The sequence below is a fragment of the Leucopleurus acutus genome, assembly GCF_964270905.1.
Source record: "Leucopleurus acutus genome assembly, chromosome: 8".
Classification (NCBI taxonomy): domain Eukaryota; kingdom Metazoa; phylum Chordata; class Mammalia; order Artiodactyla; family Delphinidae; genus Leucopleurus; species Leucopleurus acutus.
In genome coordinates this window covers 33,605,262-33,627,333 of record NC_139151.1, presented here as the reverse complement: position 1 = coordinate 33,627,333, position 22,072 = coordinate 33,605,262, and the positions used below count along the sequence as shown (strand labels likewise).

The 22,072-nt window shown below is 38.9% G+C and overlaps 1 protein-coding gene across 2 annotated transcripts in view; it reads left to right on the top strand.

The window, feature by feature from the left end:
* Positions 1–255: 255 nt before the first annotated feature.
* ARHGAP42 (Rho GTPase activating protein 42) overlaps positions 256–22,072 on the top strand; it is a 282,644-nt gene continuing 260,827 nt past the window's right edge. For both annotated transcript variants that reach the window (XM_082845548.1, XM_082845547.1), the window contains exon 1: positions 256–860. In XM_082845548.1, coding sequence (XP_082701674.1) covers positions 707–860 — 154 coding nt within the window. In that variant the 5' untranslated portion in view covers positions 256–706. The remainder of the gene's footprint in view (positions 861–22,072) is intronic.

The window sequence follows — 22,072 nt, the reverse complement described above, 5'->3', positions numbered from 1 at the left end:
CCGAAGTGTCACCGCGGGCTAGGGGGAGCGGCCGCCCAGGAGGGACAGAGTTAACCCCCGGGCGCAGGCAGAAGCGCTGTCGCGCGGCAACTGAGCGGAGCCCGGGAGCTAAGTGCGGGCGGGCGGGGGCAGGAGGGTAAACGGGAGGAGGGGCGGGGCGGCGCGGGCTGGGAGCGCCGCGGCGGGAGGAGGGTCTCCGAGCCCGGCAGGGTCTGCGAGCGCTCTGAGCCTGCGTCCAGCGAGGGGGAGGGTTTCCCCGGCCCGGCCGGAGGGGCGGCTGGGCGCTTCTGACTCCCAGCGCTAACGACTGTCAAGGGAGCAGGAGAGCTGAGCTGCCGGAAGTGTCTGCGCGCCGCGAGAGAACTTTCCTGCTCCGGCCGCGGCCCTGAGCCTCCGCGGCATCCGCGCTCCCGGCGACGATGCGTCCGGGTGACAACGACCTGAGCGGACCCGCGCCTCGGCCCGCCTCCCGTGTGTGCGCTCGCCTCGCCTCCGGGGAAGAAGCCTGAGCCCGGAGGCGTCCGCGCGCCGCGGAGCCCCGCGCAGGCGGCGCGGCGCGCGGGACCCGTTTCCCTTGCGCGTCCCCTTGCGTCCCGGCTAGTTCCCCGCGATCGCGCGTCCCCTGAGCCGGCCGCGGTCGCCGGCTGTCCCCGCCCTGACCGCCGGCCCGGACGTGTCCTCGGCGGCCGCTGGCAGTGCCTGTGCCATGGGGCTGCCGACTCTGGAGTTCAGCGACTCCTACTTGGACAGCCCGGATTTCAGGGAGCGCCTGCAGTGTCACGAGATTGAGCTGGAGCGAACCAACAAGTTCATCAAAGAGCTCATTAAGGACGGCTCTCTGCTCATCGGGGCGCTGAGGAGTAAGTTCCCCCGGCGGGGAATGGGTGGAGAGGGCGCGGGGATCTGGAGAGTCCCCCCGGGGTGTGGGTCTGAGGGGTGGGTTGGAGGAAGAGAAGCTTCTTTTGTTTGAATGGGTTTGGGGACAAAAGCTGAAGAGCTCCCCTGCTGGTGACCAACAAAATTTGTTCGTAGGTGTTCTTGACTTATTTACTCCCAAGTCTACAGAGAAGGGAAAGGTCTCTCTCTACTAGACCCCGGAGTATATCCTGAGGAACGTTGTTCAAAGTCATCTTTTTGTATAACGCTCCTGGAAAAATGTTGGGGACTATTGGTCTTTTTTGTTATTTTACTGTACCTAGTTTGAACACTTAAAAAAAAGTCCTTAAGGAGGGATTCGAGATTATCTTAAGGATAAAAATGAAGTTAGTTTTAGTGATATTCAAAGAAAATGATTAATTTCTTATGTACCTCAGTGGCTCTTCATTGGGCACAACCAGTCATTGAATTGGCCTTTTAAAAACATGTATAGATTTGTAGTTTTGCGATTTAATAAGATGAAGACAGAGCGGCACCAGTGGATCTTATCTCTTTACAAGATTTTTGTGCGACTTAATTTTTGGTTTGCATCGTAACTGGTGTTGGTCCAGTCACTGGGGATGAGAGTTCAGTGGCTAAAGACCAATCAGAACTTCTGACGATCTATAGAAAGTAAAGACTGCCTTTAGGAGGTTCTCCCACCTCCTTTCCCACACACCTCCTGTTCAGATTTTCTGTACTTCCTGCATCCCCTGGATCTTCATTTTCAATTACTAGGACCTATGAGAGTCTTAGTAAAAGAAACTCTAGTTTCTCTTACAGAGAATTGACTGACTAAATGATAAGGCTTAATTTGTTTTGTTACCTTCCCCAGGACCTATTTGCACTTTAATAAAGGTTTCTGAAAGCCTCTGAAATGAACCCCTGGAAATTCTGGTCTCCCATAGGTGAGCGAGATATTTTTGTTAAGGTGGAGAGGCCTTTGGGTGATCCATCTAGCAATTCCCAGGACATAGGTAGGGGAAGCATCATTGATATGTCAAGTGCAAGGTCAGTAACAACATGATGGAGATGTGCATGTGTCTGAAAGTAAGACAACGTTAGCATCTGATCTCTATTTGGAAGTATGTATTCGTACTAAGGTTGAATCTTAGCAAAATGTCTTGAAATTAGTGTGCTCCCAAATGCTTTTTATTTTACCATCCCAAATGTGAAAACATCTACTTATCACTTGTGTTACTTAACCAGGGTAAAGGAAATAATATTCTATGTCTACATTCACTTAATTTCTGAATTTGAGGCTACTGGTAATGATAGTATTTACTGATTTGTGAAAACTACTAGTTTATCTGCAGTTCTGTCCCTCTTATGTATACACAAATGTGAACTCTCCTTCTTTCCGATTTGCAAATCCCACTTGAGGTCTCTGGACTAGCCTCTGCATCTTAGGGAGCATGATGCCTTTTCAAAAAGAGTTTCCCCGTCTCAGTGTTGAATGCCAGGCTGACTCTTGCTGGAGCTACCATATGGTCTACAAATGACATTTTCCTCTCGCTCTGCTGGAGATCCGTTCTGTTGCTTCAAAAGTTGAAAACACATAGCTGTGATAAAACCTCTGAAATGTGCATTGTTTTACTAGTAATATTATGAACTTTACTATGATTGAATCTAACCTTGCAAAAATCAGGTGATTCCCATCTTTATAGGTTTGTTCTTCCATTCATAAGTGAAGAAGTCTGGAGAGTGTAAGTTCCTTGAACATACAGACCCTGCCTCATGAACTTGAACTTGTACGCTTAACTATACAACCTGTCTTTCTAGGATTCTTAGGTTTGTGTTGAGAGTACATTACGTTAACTAACATTTGATTATTACTTCTCTTGTAGTAGAAAGAAAATGTTTTATTCCTTGTTAAATGAATTCCCAACATTAGCTTCCAAATGGGAAAGATCTGGAGCTGAGAAACCCTTGAAGTCACATGATGGTGCTGCTCCAAGTGACCTTCTGTCCCTTGGGGAGGATGCTCTGAGGTTAGGCTGCAGCTGCTAAATGCCTGCTCTCTGAAGCTGCTCCTGTAGGAGGATGGGAGTGTGTCTAAAGGACTTGAAGCCAGCTTAATTCCATCCCAAAGATCCACCAAGGAGCCCTCCTTCCCCCAGTCCTGCCCCTTCTGACTGTTTTTCCTTTCTGCCCTAGGAAGCCTTCACTTTCCCTAACCTTAAACTATGCCTTTCCTTTCTCCATACGTGCTGTTTCAATAAGGGTATCCATTATCCATTTCAGATTTATTTGTAGCACTTTGCTGTCATTTTCATTTATAGTTAATGGTTTCTTAATAAGACTTTCCTGAGCTGACAATCATCAGTGCATTTCTAAGCATCTTATATTATTTCCAACCTAGTTAATAGCTTTTCTGGTGAAAGTCTTGGCATGCTCTCTTGGGTAATACATGCTTTACTGTTCCAGTAGGAGTCACATATGCTCCTTAATCTTTTGTTCAGGATGTGCATTTCTTTAGTAGAGTATTTTGAAGGATACTTGTAAATGAGGACCTTGACTTTCAATTTTAAAATTTTAAATAATTTAAAATAACAATAACTTTGAATTTTAAATAATATATGTAAGATACTTACCGTATTTTTAAGATGAATTATTGCATTTCACATTCATATCCACTCCGAGAAAATGGGTGACAGTTAACTGAGTTAACATAGTGACTTAACGTAGACCTGAGTTTAAGTTCTGGTGCTGTCAAATGCTCTGTGATAATTAGCAAATAACTTAATCTCTGGGTCCTACCTTTCCTGTAAAATGAGGGAGCATTTATAAAAATCTTACCATTAGGATTATTTGTTCATTTTGTTACATGCCATATAGACATTTGGTGAGTGGTATTTGAGAATATATGATACAGGTGAATTGGGTTCTAGTTCATGCTGTGTGACTCACAATCTCCACCCTTTTTATCAAATGTTACTCTATGAACTTTGTTCCTTTAACAGGTGCCAGTCTTAAAATTTGGGTTGTGAAATTATAGGCTAGTTTTGCTAACTAATTTTCTCTTTTTATAGATTATATCCAAAGAAACATTTCAAAATGGCTTTCTCATATAATTCCCCCCTTTACTTTCTCTTTTTATACATTTGAATTCAAAGAACCATCGTTGAGTAGAGCTTTGTCTTTACAAGAATAGACGGACCCTCCCTCCCAAGAAAAGAAGAGAAAAAGAGGGGGGGAAAAAAGGCAGAAATGGAATTTTACTCATTGAATCGAATTGATTGAATTGATTGGGTGGAGAGAGCCTAAGCGTGTCGACATTCTTTCCTCCCACCTGCCCAGCAACATCTTGGCCATCCCTCCTTTCTTATCACTGTCCACTTCCTCTCATCACCTTAAGGTGGAATTGGCCAGGTATTTCCTCTACCTTTAGGAGATTGTTTCTCAACCTTGTACGGCTGGACTTCTTTCAAAGAAAAAAAAAGTAAGTGGACTCTAATTTTATTAATTATGATAGTTAAAAATATACCTGCATGAAACTATAATTTTTATGCTTATTCATGCAATCTTAAAAGCAAGTCAGTTTACACATTAAATATAAATAATACTGTGAAACCAATTCAAAACTTTTAGACTACATTTAACCAATGGATGATGTTATTTTGCTGAAATGACATTTTCTCTCATACAAAGACTGTTGATAATATCTTGTGTGTGTTGATGATTCATTTTCTCATTGTTTTCCTGACTGAAAGTACAGTTCTTCAGAATCAGCTTGTCCTGATGATGGCCTTGTCTCTCTCACAAACTTTATTCTTGGTTGTATTGCCTCTGTTCTTAAAGCAGTTGTTCCTGACACTAGCGATCCATGACACAAATAAGAAGGGCACCTGAGTGGTAGAAGTGTTACTTTCTGCTGTACAGCAAAGTGATTCTGTCATACATATACATTCTTTTTCATATTCTTTTCCATTATGTTTTATCACAGGATATTGAATATAGCTCCCTGTGCTATACAGTAGAACCTTGTTGTTTATTCATTCTCTATATAGTAGTTTGCATCTGCTAATCCCAAACTCCTAACACCCCCCACCCCCCCGCCCCCCGCCCCGGCAACCACAAGTCTGCAAGTCTGTTCTGTGTGTCTGTGAGTCTGTTTCATAGATAAGTTCATTTGGGAAGCACATAGTTTCTTAAAGGTGCCTACCCTCTGTGGCCACAGACCTCAGTTGGAAGTATACTGTCATGGTGCACTTGTGATCTGGGGATAAAGTAGTTGTTTAGTATGAAAGATAACCCTAAATGCCAAGGCCACATTGAACTATCTTGGAAAGGGTGAGGTACTCTTGCCTTCCATTTGCTGTGTTTCACTTTAAGCCAGTCTCTATTTTGTGTGTGTTCAGGGTCCACTTTGCTACCAGTTTTTGATGGCACAGGGAAGGAGTTAAATAAAAGGGAGGAACAATGACAAGTTTAAGGAATTTGAAAGACTTTCTGTAGTTATTGCACTATTTACTTGGTCATCCTTCAGCTTTTAGTGAGAACTACTATTGTTTTAGGCTATTTTTGGTATTTTAATTTGCACCTACGTTTTATTTGGTTTACTGGAACTCACTGTAGATGCTTGTTTACCCTGCAAGAGCTACTTCACTGTTCCTTATTCCACTAATGTTGTTTTGCTTGTTTAGCTGGGCAACCTAGTCAAAGGTGTGGATGTGTAATTACTTCCACTATTCATTTGGTTCTTATAGTTATTCATTAGAGTTTGAGTTAAATGAGCAGAAATAATTGTATCTTTCAAATGAACTGTAATTAATTTAGGAACTGGTAGATGAGGAATGTGGTGCTTTAAAGTTCTTCTTCAGAGACATGTATAAGAGCAGTTAGACTTGTGTTAATTTAAATATGGGAGCCTTGGCACTCATCAAAGTGGAATTAAATTGGGCTGGCTGAGTACTCCTGTCTGCCTCTCTCTGATAGTCTACATGAGCTTAATCGTGCCCTTTAACAGTATCTTTATTTCCATTGGATTTCCTTTTCCACAGATAGTAATTGAGGGGTTGTCCTGTTAGAAAGGAGTGGGTTGCTGAGAGAACAGAACATGTTTTCTGTCTCTTGGAGGAGAATGGCTTAGCAATAACCACCTTTTACGCTGCTTCCTATGACAGTTATGATCAAGATACTCTGAGCATGCAGAAAACTTAGGTAACCACGAAACTTTGAAGTCACTGAAAAGCTGCTTTAACAAACATGCTTTCAATTATTAACATTTCTTAGAGCACAGTGTTAATCGTGTTCATGGTGATGCTTAAGAAGCATTTCTCCAATTATGTAAGAAAAAAATAATAAAGCTTACATTCAGTATTGCTTTGGTGCCAAGTGTAATTTTATTCAAGTAATGTATATGTAGAGTGGTAAATCTTTTCTGTAGATTTATAAAGAGAAATATTAAAGTTTTCAGGCTATTAAGCCACATTCAGTAAATATTATGCACCAATGAAATGTTTATTATGGACAGATGAGAAAGCGTGAAGGAAAGGGGGTTATTTAAGTCTTGGATCTCTTTCCTGAATATTGTTTCTTGTCAGAGCTGTGGATGCCACCTGTTCTGGCCCCAGCCATCCCCGCTGTCTTGTCTGGATGGTCATTTCTGCTCATTTCAGCATCTTGGCAGGTGCCAGCTTCACCATGGCTGCACCTGCTGCCCACCTGGTTCAGTTTGCAGCTCTGCCAGTCTTCCTTTTTCCTGTAGCCTGCTGAATCTCTGCCCAGCATCTAATCCTCCTCAGAGTGTATCTCAAGTGGATCTGGCCTTACCAACCAAGGACTTGCTACCTGCTTCTTGCTGACTTTCATCCTGAAAATGAAAACCAGTTGCCGAGCACCTGGCTCTCTAGTTCAAGGAATCTGTGCTTCATCTTTTGCAGCTGCCATATTCTGAGTTTCATGGCTGGGTTTCGTATAAGTGTAGTGACTTCCATAATATTTGTTAATCTTAATGGCCCTTGGGGCAGGATGATAGCAGGACAGACAATGGAAATGTGGTTATTTTAATGGTTTTGTTTTTGGCCAGATGGATTTAAACTTGGCCTGGATATTTCTGGTACTGTGGAGCCTTCTCTGTAGGATTACAGGTAACTGGAATGTTTGGTTCATCAGAATATGCCATTGTTCATATCTGCAGTTTTCTGATTTTATAACCAAGAATCCAGTTATAATGCTGAAGAAAGTGTTACAGCAAAACACTCATGTACAATACTCTGTGTAAGGAAAGTGATTTGTTTTAGAAAAAGTGAATTGTGGAATAGTAAGGTACCATACAGTAGCTGATAATCTGTCAGTTTTTCCAACCTCTTTCCTTCGTTGCAGAGGAGTGTATGCATAAAAGAAGAAAAAATAAGCCCTACTTTTCTAAGATTTTGAATCTTTCATTTTAGAGTAATTTGTCTAATTGTAATTTTTACATGGAACATGATGGGAAAAGGCTAGGATAAGACTAATAGTTAACTCTTTGTAGATTATTTTATATTAAGTATTACAGATTTTTCACTTCCAATTTTTAGATTTTGTGGTGAAAGTCTCTATGCCTAATAGTATTTTTAAAATGCCAAAACATGACTTTTTTATGTTGTTGGTTTATTTGATTTGGGTGATTATCAGGTATAATGGCGAGCATCTTGTATTTTGTGAAGGATGAGGAACCATCCTGGGGTGATTCTCAATGTTGGGCGGTATGAAAATATTGGGAAGAAATGCACAATTGACATAACCTTGCTACATTGATAGTACTTTCCCTGAAACTTGACTTTACTCAGGGAAAAAGTGGGTAGACACAAAATGACCCCTTTCATTTGGAAGTCAGACACATTTCTCAGTAGTGGAATTTCTGTATTTCCTCACGCAAATCTAAAAAGCCATACTGCTTGCTAGTTTATGAAAGACATGCCAAAAGTATTCCCTCATGTGTACACATATACTGGAGTTTATCCAAATGAAAGACCCAGCTTCAGTTCTCTCTTTAGTACACAGGAAGAGTGATGATTTAATTTAGAAAACTGATACGTGTTTGTGATAGGTGAAATGAGTATTCTGTATAGTGTATTTATCCCCTTTCAAATGGAAACTGTGTAAATTGATTTTACTTTGCTTTGAGAATTTTCTCTTTTTTCATTTATTTAATTTTTTATTCCTTAAAATGTCTGAATGAAAGATACGGCCCAAAACAAAACAAATACAAAAGGAGTTGTGGGAGAGATTAGCAAGGAGAAGCAGATCAAAATGAATTGTGAAAGCAATTAAAATATTGTGGTTTTGGAACTTGTTTCAGACGTTTTTGTGCCGTCTATGAAAAAATTATTATGTAACACTGAGAATCAAAGGAATAAGAGATTCCAGTTGTTTTAAAAGTTGGTTGCAGAAAATATGAGGGACAATTAAAAATTGTCAACATAAGAGATAATAGGTGTGAATTTTTAAGGGGTACACCATTTGGGGAAGATTTGAGAAAGTTGTGTACTCCTGAAAAAATGATGTCAACATAGATGATAGGAAGGGACATTCGCAGGCTTGTACTGACTGCATAGCAATCCTGGTTTTCCTCACGTGACCCTTTTTTAACATTATTACTTCCTTTGGATCCCAGCTGCATCATGGCCCCTTTTTCTCAGTATGCACTGTTGTTGAATCCCTCTTCCTTATTTCCTCTATCCTTCTCTTAAATGTTGGTAGTGTGCAAGGATTCCTTCTGAGTCCTTTTACTGTCCCCTTTACGTTTTTGCTTTCCTTATGTGATAACATCTGCTGCCAGGGCTCCAGCTCTGACCTCCTTTTCCTGAGCTCTGCATCTGATTTTCACCAGCCTGCTACCTATCACCACCTGGATGTGCTGCGGGCCCCTCAGACTCAGCGTGTCAAGACAAAGTTCTTCCTCCTGCACCTTGTTCCCTTTGTGTTCTCATTTGTTCAGTTATATCCTCATCCACCTGGTCATCTTAGAGAGAAACAGCTGAGTCTTTCTAATGCTTCCAGTTTCCTTCTACTCCAGTTTTTAAACCCCATTTTTTTTTTTTTTTTTTTTTTTTTTTTGCGGTACGCGGGCCTCTCACTGTTGTGGCCTCTCCCATTGCGGAGCACAGGCTCCGGACGCACAGGCTCAGCGGCCATGGCTCACGGGCCTAGCCACTCCGCGGCATGTGGGATTTTCCCGGACCGGGGCACGAACCCGTGTCCCCCGCATCAGCAGGCGGACTCTCAACCACTGCACCACCACGGAAGCCCTAAACCCTATTTTTAAACTGGTGTTTTTTTCATTCCACCCAGATCCTAACGTTTGGTTAGTCCTGCAATTCTGTGCTCACAATATCTTAAATGTGATGTTCTCTGCCTGCCTTAATACTCCTTCAGTGTGTGTGTCTCTGTGTGTATGTATATATGTATGTATGCAGATATAAAATAATTTTTTTTTTGTAGCTTAAAATTATAGAAATTTATTCTCTCACAGTTCTGGAGGCCAAAATCCAAAGTCAAGGTGTCGGCAGGGCCATGCTCCCTCTGAAAGCCCTAAGGGAGGATCTTTTTTGCTTCTACTAGCTTGTGGTGTTGTCAGCAGTCGAAGACAGTCCTTTGCCTTGTAGCTGTTTTACTCCTGTCTATGCCTCTGCAGTCACAGAGAGTACTCACTGTGTGTCTCTGTTTATTAGATTTTACTTAATCTTTTGAATATAAACTTCTAGGTGCCAAGGTTATCTGTATTCTAATGACTGCATTGTGGATACTCAGTAATTGTGAACATGAACCAGCTTACATTTTACTAAGAACATTATATGGAGGAGGATTTTCATTATTATCTGTGGAGTAAATGAGCCAGGGAATGGAGACTGCAAGTTTGTTCTTTAATATTTCTCCCATCAGGCTTCAAACGTAACTGCTCTGGCCTGGTTGTACTGACTTTTAGGACTGGGTAATCCAGGGGACAGCAGACAGCGTCAGGAGGTAGAACTTCATTCTAGTCCTGCTGCTGCCACTAGCTAGTGGCATGGGTACAAGCCATTTATTCTAGACCCTATTTTCATAAACAGTGGGAGTAGCATTTGCTGTATATGCGTTGTAGGGTTTTCATGTGGGCCAATGGACAAAATGCATAATAACATAATTTAAAAATGGAACATTATTTTCATTTGCTTTAGGCAGGATCTTTGTAATCCAGATAACTTCAGCTTTTTTCAAGGCTTAACTTTAACAGGTTCTTGTCAGTGTTATTATCATACTCCACAGACAAGATGATTGAGGTGGAAATGCTTTAATAGAATGTTAAAGCATGGGTTTGTTTGTCCCCCAAATTAAGTCTGTTTGGTAGGTAGTGATTAGGAGATGTGGCATGGTTTTGATTTACCTTTTTACTTTTAAACAGATAAATAATTATTATGATCTGGGAACCAAGGAACAAGGAAGCATTAGGCTGCCATTTAGGGATAATCCTGAACCGGCAGTGTAGATTTTGAGACTTTATTGATGTATCTGCCGGTACTTTGATTCTACTGGCTTAGGTCAGCGGTCTATAAAACTTGTTGAAAGTGACGGTCGTAACTTGCACTTGGCAGAAGTGAAATAAATACTTGGGTAATTTCACGTAATATAACAGGCCAAAATGCAGATGAGAGATCTCTCTTCCACATTGATTTCTGCATTGAAGGCAGACGGTGGCTTAGAAAAGTGCTTTCTGAGGTGTTTCTTATGCTGCACAGATATTTTGTAAATGTCATGTTTGTGGTGAGATCATCCTAGTGATTACTGGTGAGAAAAGAAAATGATAAGACTGGTAGGGTGTTGCTGGAGGATCTGGGAGCAGGGAGTTATGGGAAAAAAAGAACATTGAATTAGGTATTGAAGAGGAAATTCAGTTGGCTCAATGAGAAAATTGAATTGAACCTATAAGCTGGTTGATCCAGGAAAGGTGGTGTGATTGAATTGTCAGAATCGCCAGGAGAGTATATCTAGATGGTACCCTAAAGATAAAATAGATTATTTAAAAAAGATTTTTTTCTTAAGCAATCTGTGAGCTTAAGGGAAGCTCTACCCTGGGTTTGGGGCAAGTAGGGAATGATGAACAGGAAGTCTGGACTTTAGGGACAGTTTGGAAAGTAAAGCAAGGACTGAAAAAGCCCAGTCTCAGGGGATAAAGAAAGAAAATAGAGATCCTGAATAAGCCTGAACAAGGGATAGTAGTAGCAAGTGAGTGAGAACTTTCGGATTTGTCAGGTTTAAACTGTTAGGTGCATGTTTTTTTTTTTCTCCCATAATTTCCTTGGCGCCTCAGACTGTTCTAATGGAAACTAGAATTCAGTGAGTATTTGTGACTGGCTGAGCATGATGTTTTGTGACACTCGCTGATGAGGGGAGGAGAGAGGAGAAGCAAGATGTCAGTTGCAAGATACTCTTCCCACTTTAAGTCCTTAAGTTACAGCTTAGGCTGACTTGTTTCTTGTTTGAGGTTGTGTTTTGCATTTCTGTCAGAACATATGTTAATTTAAAGTAATCCCAATTTATCCAAATAATCTGAACATTAAATCTGGTTTAAAGAAACAGAAGGGTTGGTCTTCAGCTAAGTTTAGTGTTATTCACACATGTGCAGTGCTGATAATGTATAATCTTTAATCATTAGAACATTTTAACGTTAAGTAGGTTCATTGAAGATTTAACGTTAACAGCAGTCAACCTGGTGTGGTAGAAAGAACCTGGGCTTCAGAATCAGAGCAACGCTTTTCAGTCCCAGTGCTGTCACTTATTAGCTACATGGCTGTGAGCAAGTCACTTGGCTTCTTTTGTGCTTTTCCTTGTCTATAATATGGAAGTAATATTTATTTCATATGCATATTTGCAGCATTAAATAAGATAACACATGTAAACTATTTAGCACAATGTATGATACTTGATATTAAATATTAATTTTCTCATCTATCTCATTTCTAGCTAATGTTGAGACCAAGTTATGGACAACAACTGCCACCATATTTTATTCAAAAAAGAATGTGAGGTGGCTTTTCTAAGCAAAATCTTTACCTTGCCAGGACAGATGTACAATATATGTTGAGAGCGCACTGGATTTAATGTTGATGTGAGAGAGCTGAGGACGTGGGCCATGTGTCATTACTTGGTATCATGCACGTAACTTGCAGCGGGAGTAAGCCATTTCTTCCATGGAATGGTGTAGCTAGCTTTTTAAGGACTTTTCCACATCAGAGATTTTGTGATTTTTGTAAAAAACATGGTGTTCATCATGCTGATTTGATTATTTGCCTGTTTTTCTCTCTAGAAAGTCAGCTCTGAAAGAGAGTCTTTGGGATCTGGAGCTGGACATATGATACATTTTTTGTCAATGCCCGTTACATTACTGAACTTATAGGTAGGAAGTTGTGTCAAACTAATGTTTGGAGATGCAGAAATCCACAGGTTGTCACTCCATTTAATATTGAAACCAATTCCAAAACTTTCTATATGAAGATAAATATCTTAGTGAAAAAGCCAGTAGCATAGGATATAGATTTACCAGAATGAGATTGATTAGAGCAGGCTTATTTAAGGAATTAATATGTGTATTAAAAAATGAATTTTCTCTTCAGCAGTGACAGTAACATGTTAGGCTCAAATACAAGAGATGTTGCTAGGAAAGTGTAATTGCACAGACAATTTATGTTGTTTCCTATTTGTAACAAAGCATTGCATGTGTTATTTTCCAGATGCCATTTCAAAGTGTTGATTTTAATTGTATGGAAATACCTTCTTTTAAAAATGTCATTCACTTTTTAAATAGCATTATTGAGGTATAGTTCACTGCCATAAAATTCATCCTTTTAAAAGTGTACAATCCATTGGTTTTTCTAATGTTTACAGAGTTGTGCAACTATCACTATTGTCTAATTTTATTAAAATTTTTTTCAGCTTTATTGAGGTATAATTGACAAGGTGTACATACTAGTGATTTGATGTACGTATACATTGTGAAAGAATTCCAAAGGATTCCTGCCAGCTAGTTAACTTATCCATCATCTTGCATATTTATTTATTTTTTATTTTTTGGTGAGACCATTTAAGTTCAACTCTCTTAGCAAATTTCAGTTGTATAATACAGTGTTACCAACTATAGTCACTATGTTTTATGTTATATTCTCCTACTTTATTCATCTAATAGGTAAAAGTTTGTATCCTTTCTCCAACCTCTCCGTATTTCTCCTACCCTCTAGCCCCTGGCAACCACCAATTTACTTTCTGCTTCTATGAGTTTGATTTTTTTTTTTTTTCTTAACGTATAAGTGATACCATGCAGTATTTGCCTTTCTCTGTTTGGCTTATTCCACTTAACATAATGCTATCTCTGTTCTTCCGTGTTGTCGCAAATGCCAGGATTTCCTTCTTTCCCATGGCTGATAATATTCCATTGTGTGTATGTATATTCTTTCTCCATTCAGCCATTGATGGACAACTAGGTTTTTTCATATCTTGGTGACTGTAAATAATGCTGCAGTGGAAATGGGAGTGCAGATATCTCTTTGATATCTTGTTTTCATTTCCTTTGGATATATACCCAGAAGTGGGATTGCTAGATCATATGGTAGTTCTATTTTTAATTTTTTGAGGAACCTCCATAGTGGCTTAACCAATTTACATTCCCACCAACAGTGCCCAAGGGTTTCCTTTTCTCTACATTCTCACCAATACTTGTTATCTCTCCTCTTTTTGATGATAGCCATTCTAACAGGTGTGAAGTGGTTTTGATTTGCATTTCCCCAATGATCAGTGATGTTGAGCACCTTTTCATATACCTCTTGGCCACTTGTACATCTTCTTTGGAAAAATGTCTATTCAGGTTCTCTGCTCACTTTTAAGTCAGATTTTTATTTTTATCTTTTTGTGCTATTGAGTTGCATGAGTTTTTTTTTAATATATATTTTGGAACTACTATGTAATTTTAGAATAGTTTCATTGCCCTAAAAGAAATCCCACACCCATTAGCTGTCACTCCTTATTCTCTGTCTTCCCTAGCCCCTGGCAACTGTTACTACTATACTATTTGTTTCTGTGATTTGTCTGCTCTGGACTTTTTGTGTAAATGGAATTATACAATCTGTGGCCCTTTGTGGCTGACTTCTTTCACTTAGTATGTTTTCAAGGTTCACCTGTATTTTAGCATGTATTGGTACTTTATTCCTTTTCATTGCCAAATATTCAGTTGTGTGGATATACCACCACATTTTGTTTATCCATTTATGAGCTGATGGACATTTTGGTTGTTTCCTTTTTTTTTTTTTTCTATTATGAGTAATGCTATAAACATTCATGTACCTGTTTTTGTGTGGACATATGTTTTTATTCTCTTGGATATATCCCTTGGTGTGGAATTTTTGGGTCATATGGGAACTCTGTGTTGGAACTTCCCATTATAAATAGAAATTTAATAGGTTTATAAGCATATATGTTACATTCTTATGATGGAAAGCACTTTGAGAGCTAAATGTATATTTAAAGCAAAGTTATAACTTCCCATAACAAATTCAGATATGGCCCTTATGTTTTATTAGAGAAAACAGAATCATTTGGTGGATATTTAAGGAGGAAACATTCCGTGTTCTTTTAATTTTCATTATAGATGGATAAGTATTTAAAAATCTCATAATGTAAATACAGGATAATAATTTTTACATATGTGCAAAGAGTGGCAAGAAGAGTAGAGAGGAGAAAACAAGGCGAAAATATAAAGAACATAATGTGATGGGCCAGAAGAGGTGTGGAGAAGAAAGAGGAAATGGAACGTTTACTCACATATTCATTCAGCATATTTATTTAGCACTTGCTGTATGTCTGATACTGCTCTAGGCCCTGGAAATACGGAACAGACAGAGGCCCAGCTTTTCTGGGCTCACATTTACTGAGGGCATGCTGCTAATATTGTGTGGTGTGTGGGTTATTACTGCTTGGTGTTAGGACTTAGTGGGTACCATGTGTACCCTTTGTTTCCTCTAGACACCCTTTCTCTGTTTCACAGAGTGACTTGCACACGCCTCCATTATAGCAGTCAACACAGCATAAGGATCTCATCTAAGAATCTGGATGTCCATTCTTCATCCAGTCAGACCTATTCAGGAAACACTTAGTGGTCACCTACCACACTTCATGCACTCAATACTGTATTGGATATTGAGTGAGTGTGTGTGTGTGTGTGTGTGTGCGTGCGTGCGTGCGTGCGTGCTTTTATGCTGAGTGGCCCTAGTAAGTCACTCTCCTTCTTAAGCCATGGTTTCCTCATTTTTGTAATGGGGATAATAATAATAATCCTTGCTTTTTTTCATGAGGATTAAGTCTCTTGTGAGATATACCTAGCATAGTGCCTGGCACACAGAAACCAGCAAATGGTTGATATTATCATCACATTATAACATTTAGCAGAAAAAATGAAGTAATCTCAATATAAAAAATGTTTAAAATGGGAAACATTTTCAGTGCCTTTCTATGATGATAAACTGTTTTTCATTTAGCCTTCCATGTCCACATGAACACACTTAAAAATATACAGTAATAACATATATACCATTTATATATAAATTAATACCATTATATCAGATATTTTCCTTGCTTCTGCATATTTTTATTCTTAGCATATTTATGGCTAAAAGTCCTCAGGTGAAGGTGATACTTATGCGTAAGTAATTTAAAGCAGTCTACATATGAAATGTAAGTGAAACCAGAGTGGGTTCCATTTTGAGTAAAGAAACATCTGCAGTTTGCCGCAGTTCACCCAAAGGAAATTGGATCATGTATCAGCTATGTGATCGAATAAGACTTTCATCTTTTAAAGAATTTTTCCTGCCTAAAATCTGCATTCATCTGTTGTTCTGAAATGAAGCCTGTGATATATACATTGTGACACGAGTTTGGGGAGCCCCAACATATTCTGTCATTGGAGCACAGCTGTGGCATCCGCTGAACTTAACCAGAAATCAGAAATAACTATTTTTAAAGCTTCTTCAGGCTCAGACATTTAGATTGCTTCTTTTTCTTAACGTGGACAACTTAGTTCCTGTATGTTTCTTTTCGGGCCCTAAATTATTAGTTTATTTGGATTATACATTACTTCATCTTTTATATGTTATAAACACTGTACTTTTTAAAGGAGTTACTTATTAAATTAGTTAGAGAGGAGAAACTCGTTCCTTAGGGCATCTTTTGGCTTTAGATGGTCTTTCTGACTGCTTGTTAAATTTACCCCTACTGCTCCAGCCCCCCTCAAATTGTACATGTGCACACATTCCAATCCAGGTTCCTCTAAACTGTGGTCTCTGTCTCTTTCTTTATGTCTAGCACTCTGCCTGGTACATATTTGTGGCCAGGTGACTGTTGAATGAATACATGGTTATGTTGAGCTTGTGGAAATTTAACACTGATATATTCTGAAGCTTAGAACTCTAGTGACCACTTGTCAAATCCAAAGGACACTGTGGTTGTCATTTTTACTGGACTGTGGTATATTTGACCCTGCCAGCCACTCCTTGCTTCCTGAAGCTGCTTCTCCCTTGGCTTCTGTGGAGCCATATTCTCTTACAAATCTTCATCAGTTTGCTAACTTTTTCTGCTTAGTCTTTCAGAGTTCCCTTAACTCTTCCTTCCTCTTTAATGTAGGTATTCATATTGTACAACAATAACTTTTTCTCAATAGATGTAAATTGGTGATGCATATATAACCGAAACCAAATGGTTTGTATCTATAAGATAAAAGGGGGAAGAAGGTGAGGAGGCCTGTAGATAAGTGAGCACTAGACACAGGACAGTTGATTAGCTGAAGGATAAATACAGCTGTTAACCTTTACCAGGGGTCAGAGAAATGCAAATGAATATGAGTAAGGTATCCATTTTCTATCTATTAAATTAGCCAAAATATTTTTAAAAAATGCCTTATGCTAATTAGGGTGTACTAAGACTCTTTCATTACGCTACTGATAGCAGTGTAAATTAGTAATGTGTTTCAAGAACCTTGAAGGATTTATACCCACAGCTACAGTGATCCCAATTATGGTACTTTTCCTGTAGTGGGTAATATTGATTTCCCACACAGTGTCTGTGCCCTTTCTTTCTATAAGAACCTTGAGTTTGTTCTGGAACACAATCCTCGCCCCAGATCAGGGATAAATCCTGATTTGTTGAGTCACTCATGGTAACCCATTTCCCCTTGCCCATGACCCACTTCTAACCAATTTGATGTAAGGTACATCAGCTGTGTTTTTCTCAAGATTCAGTGACTCACAGCGCCCCCATGAGTTTGTTGTGGTACTGCATGCAATTGGGGAGCCGTGGTCCCAACCTGACAATAATGAAAATTTACTTACAACAGAAAATAATTAGCAGTAACAACTAATTTCGTATACTTTGACAGTAACGACTTAACTAGCCAATTAAACAGAACCCTTAGGATATAAATCTAAGAGAAAAGCAAGGTACAGAAATGTGTACTGCTTTTGTCATTGTATGAGGGAAAAATAGGCTTGCTATAAAACTTAGTACAAAAAAGAAATGCCTGTATGTAAACATACTACGGTGGTGATATGAGAGATTCCCCAGCCCTTCCTTCCCTGCCTCCAGTAGTTGGGAAAAGGAAGTTAGTGAGAACCTAGTGGGAGGTGTTGGAGAGTCGCCCCTCCCTTCCTTAGGGCTTTGCAGCTGTGATTCCAGGTGTGCTCACTGTTTTCCAGTGGAGTGGGAGGGGACGTAGAGTGGGAGGCCACGAGCTCTCAAGCTCCAGCCAATTTCTAAGAGTTGATGAGGTAGAGGCTGAGATAAATACTGTCTTTCTATTCTTTACTCTTTAACTACATTTCTTTCCAATCCATTAACAATTCCCTGTAAATAATTTGCCAGCAACTTCTTTAATTTATAGGCCTAACATCCTTTCCCTACTTGCTTTCCCACCCTCCAACTGCTGGCTATTTAATTTGCTTTCTCTTTGTTTATCCAGTTGTCTTTGAGCAGTTTCTCTTTTTATTCCTTTAAAAATAGCATACTGAGGCTATCATAAAATACACATACCCAGGCCTGGACTGTTTTGTTTGGTAGAGGTAAGCACACTGTTTTCATGGACAAATAATTGTACCTGGAGTTCTGTTAAAATATAACTAGTATTAATAATAATAAGCGTTCTCCTGGAAAACAGATTTAGCTTTTAAAGATGTTGAGAATATATTTCTGGTAATGGTTCAAGCAACAGAACCCATGGTGAGTTTCATTTCTTTTGTAATGTTTTATAAACTATAAGAAGCAAATCTAGTCCTGTGAAAATCCCTTGGAGGAAAATGTGACCTTATCATTTCCGAGGTAACAAATATTGGGGCATATGGGTCAAGGTTAAAAGGAGAAATCTTGATAATTAAATCCGTTCATTTATCAGATAACTATTAATCACCTACTGTGAACAAGCATTGTTCTAGGAACATAGTATTTTAAAGTAAATCCAAATTATCATTTATAGGATAACAATGAAATGATAATTTGGTTCTCTTTAGTATCTGCTAAAAAATTCTTGGAAATTTTAAAGCATTTAGTTGAGAAGAATTTGGAATAATAAAACATCAACTATTTATTGGCTATACTTTTGGGATTTCTTTAGGGAATCTGCCAAAATTTATTCCTTTGGAAGTATTACCGTTAAGTGGTCTGCTGTATTCATTGCCTTTCTGCGCCAAGCTTAAATTTGAGCAAATTCGTTGCATTCTATTAACTTTAGTAATCCATGGGTTTGTATTTTTAATGTGATTTGAATTTCATTGTATTTATTAGTCATCCTTTCTAATAAAGTTATGCCACAGTTGTCTTATCTATTCTTTTTTTTTTAATGAAAAAAAAATAATCTAAGGCAAGAATTTTGGCTAATCGGCTCTGTCTGGCCACTCTGAACAGGTATGGTTTTGTAATATGGTATCAGTATCCTGTGCATTCTGTTATTTAAATCATGAGTAACCATAGTGTGCAGAATGATGCAAAGATTTCTGAAATCCTGTTTTTGTGGAAATAGACGCAATCTTTTTAGCAGAGGTTTTAAATGATCTGGAGAGACTATGAAATGATTTGCTTAAAGAGGATTAAAATGTATTTACCTGTGACGTCAGTTCTTAAATGCTGCAACGTGAAAAGGTTTTTGTTAATGGCATTTTATTTTCCCAAATCTGCTAAAGTTTATAAAAACACTTCAAAGGATGAACAGAGAATTGAATTTTATGTCCACTTCTATGAAAACTTACAAATTATTTGTGTGTGTTTTCATGTGTGTGATATTTGAGATAATTTACTGCCATCTGAAGTAGCCATTCCCTACTTCCAAAGTTGCTGAGGTCCTTTATCTTTCTCCTACCAGTGGGAATGGGAATTCAAAATTCCAACATGAAAGGAATTTTCTGGAGCAGATGTGACAGCCAGCCCTCTAACATCTAGAGATGGTTCTTGGGCCCGATAAAGAGATAGTCATCAGTCAGAGAAGAGAGGAGACACCTTCTAGCCTTCTCAGATTCTTTTTTCTTTGTTAGATTGAACTACATGAGACAGACCTACACAATTCTTATTTAATTTTGACTTTGGATCCCAAGTTAATTATGTCCTTGTGCAGTCTTGTTAAACTCTTGTCTCCAGTTGGAGAATAGGGAAAACTAACTTTCCTCTTTTTGTCCTTAAATGTGTAGGGCTGGGACAAGACTTCAAACATGGTGGAAGTAGTAATCTGCTTTTGAGGAGACTCCCCCTCCCCATGCCATTTCCTGCTCTACTTGTTGCTTGGGAACATGTTTATCTAAAGGTGGTAACAAGAATAAACAGTGCAGTTCCTTTTGGCTCTAGATATATGTTTGTTCTGATTTATTAGATAATCATCTCTTTTTCACTACTACAGGCTGTATTAAAAAGTTTTATTTTTAAAAAATTAAAACCATAATTGAAAGGGATAATAAAATACCAACACAAGGAAAGCTAAATGTCAATAGGATTCACCTGCTGTCTACCAGGGAAAATGCAACTATATCAGCCATTAGGGGTCTTATAAGAATTAGGAAGCAGTGACTTCTGTTCCTGAAAAGCTTACAACCTAAACAGAACACAGATAATGTGAAAAGAACCAAAGTGGATGGGTTTTGGTGGATGAGAGGTTACTAGAGGAACTTCAGTCAGCATGTCTTGGAGAGGGTGGTGTGCACAGGTTGGACTAGTATGGGGAGAGAGTCTAGCCATGTAGGACAGCACAGTGACGGCACTGAAGTCGAGAGGCAGGGCTGACAAATTGATTTCTTGTATTAACTAAAGCAGTTAATAAATAAGAAATGGGAAGAGAACTGGGAAACGCATACTGTGAATGTCTTTGAAAGGTAGCCAAGCTAAGAGAGTCCACTAGATGTAAGCTCCATGGGGACCTTGCCTACCCTGTATTTTTTTTTAATGTTTTTTATTTATTTATTTGTTTATTTATTTTTATGTCTTTATTGGAGTATAATTGCTTTACAATGTTGTGTTAGTGTCTGCTGTGCAACAAAGTGAATCAGCTGTAAGTATACATATATCCCCATATCCCCTCCCTCTTGAGCCTCCCTCCCACCCTTTCTATCCCACCCTGTATTTTGATTCACTGCAGTTTCTGTTTTGTGAACTGAGCTGGGTTCTTGGGTGGTGTGGAATCAGATGTTGAACACAGGCCCTGACCAGCAAAGCAGAATTTTAGTTAAAACTCGTTTGTGGTACATTGCAAAGGATGTTTTAAAGCTTAGATAATTAAGAAACCAGAATTTAATTATATATAAGTAAGTGAAAAAAGTTGATGGATCCTGGGTCAAAGAAATGCTATAGGTAGTTAATGAAGATAATGAAATTGAGTACTTAAGAAATAAACTAGTAGAAGTTTTCTAGTTAGTGAATTTACTAACTTGATTTTTTTTTTTTGGAGGAAGTGATCATAATTTATTTAATTTATTTTTTATACAGCAGGCTCTTATTAGTTATCTATTTTATACATATTAGTGTATATCTGTCAATCCCAATCTCCCAGTTCATCCCACCACCATCACCATCCCCCCCACCACTTTCCCCCCTTGGTGTCCATACGTTTGTTCTCTACATCTGTGTCTATTTCTGCCTTGCAAACCGGTTCATCTGTACCATTTTTCTAGATTCCACATATCTGTGTTAATATATGGTATTTGTTTTTCTCTTTCTGACTTCACTCTGTATGACAGTCCCTAGGTCCATCCACGTCTCTACAAATGACCCAATTTCATTCCTTTTTCTGGCTGAGTAATATTCCATTGTGTATATGTACCACATCTTCTTTATCCATTCATCTGTCAATAGACACTTAGGTTGCTTCCATGACCTGGCTATTGTAAATAGTGCTGCAATGAACATTGGGGTGCATGTGTCTTTTTGAATTATGGTTTTCTCTGGGTATTTGCCCAGAAGTGGGATGCTAGGTCGTATGGTAATTCTATTTTTAGTTTTTTAAGGAACCTCCATACTGTTCTCCATAGTGGCTGTATCAATTTACATTCCCACCAACAGTGCAAGAGGGTTCCCTTTTCTCCACACCCTCTCCAGCATTTATTGTTTGTAGATTTTCTGATGATGCCCATTCTAACTGGTGCTAACTGTTGATTTATGAAGCATCAATTCTTTCTCCTGACTTACTCCTATGACATGAAATAGAACCATATATTTATGGTTTTATGTCCTTCGGAGTTAAAGTGTGTTTCATTAGGGGGAAGATAACTGTCTCAAGGTTATTTTGAGAATGAATGTGTTGAGTGGAGAGCAACAAGAAATATTAAATAAGCAAAGAGAGAGGGACAGTGGGTATCAGTGCAGAGCCCCTGAACTGAAGGAGGGCTAGGGAGGAAAATTCCAGGATGAGCTCTTGAGGTACTTCAAGTTCAGAATTAAATATTCATGGGGGATTTCAGCAGCTTAGACATCTGTTGAATAACAAATATCACTAAACATTTATCATCTCAGTATGATTCTAGGTTATGTAGAGGACAAGTTCAAAAAAGGAAATCATGGAGAAGCAGTCCTGGTTTTGTTTCTCGCAAGCAGGGAAGGAAACATAATTCACGGTTGATGTGGATTTAGTATTTACTCTTCACAGAGTTGCCTTGAGTGCTACCCTGGCACTCAAGTTCACTCACGTAGG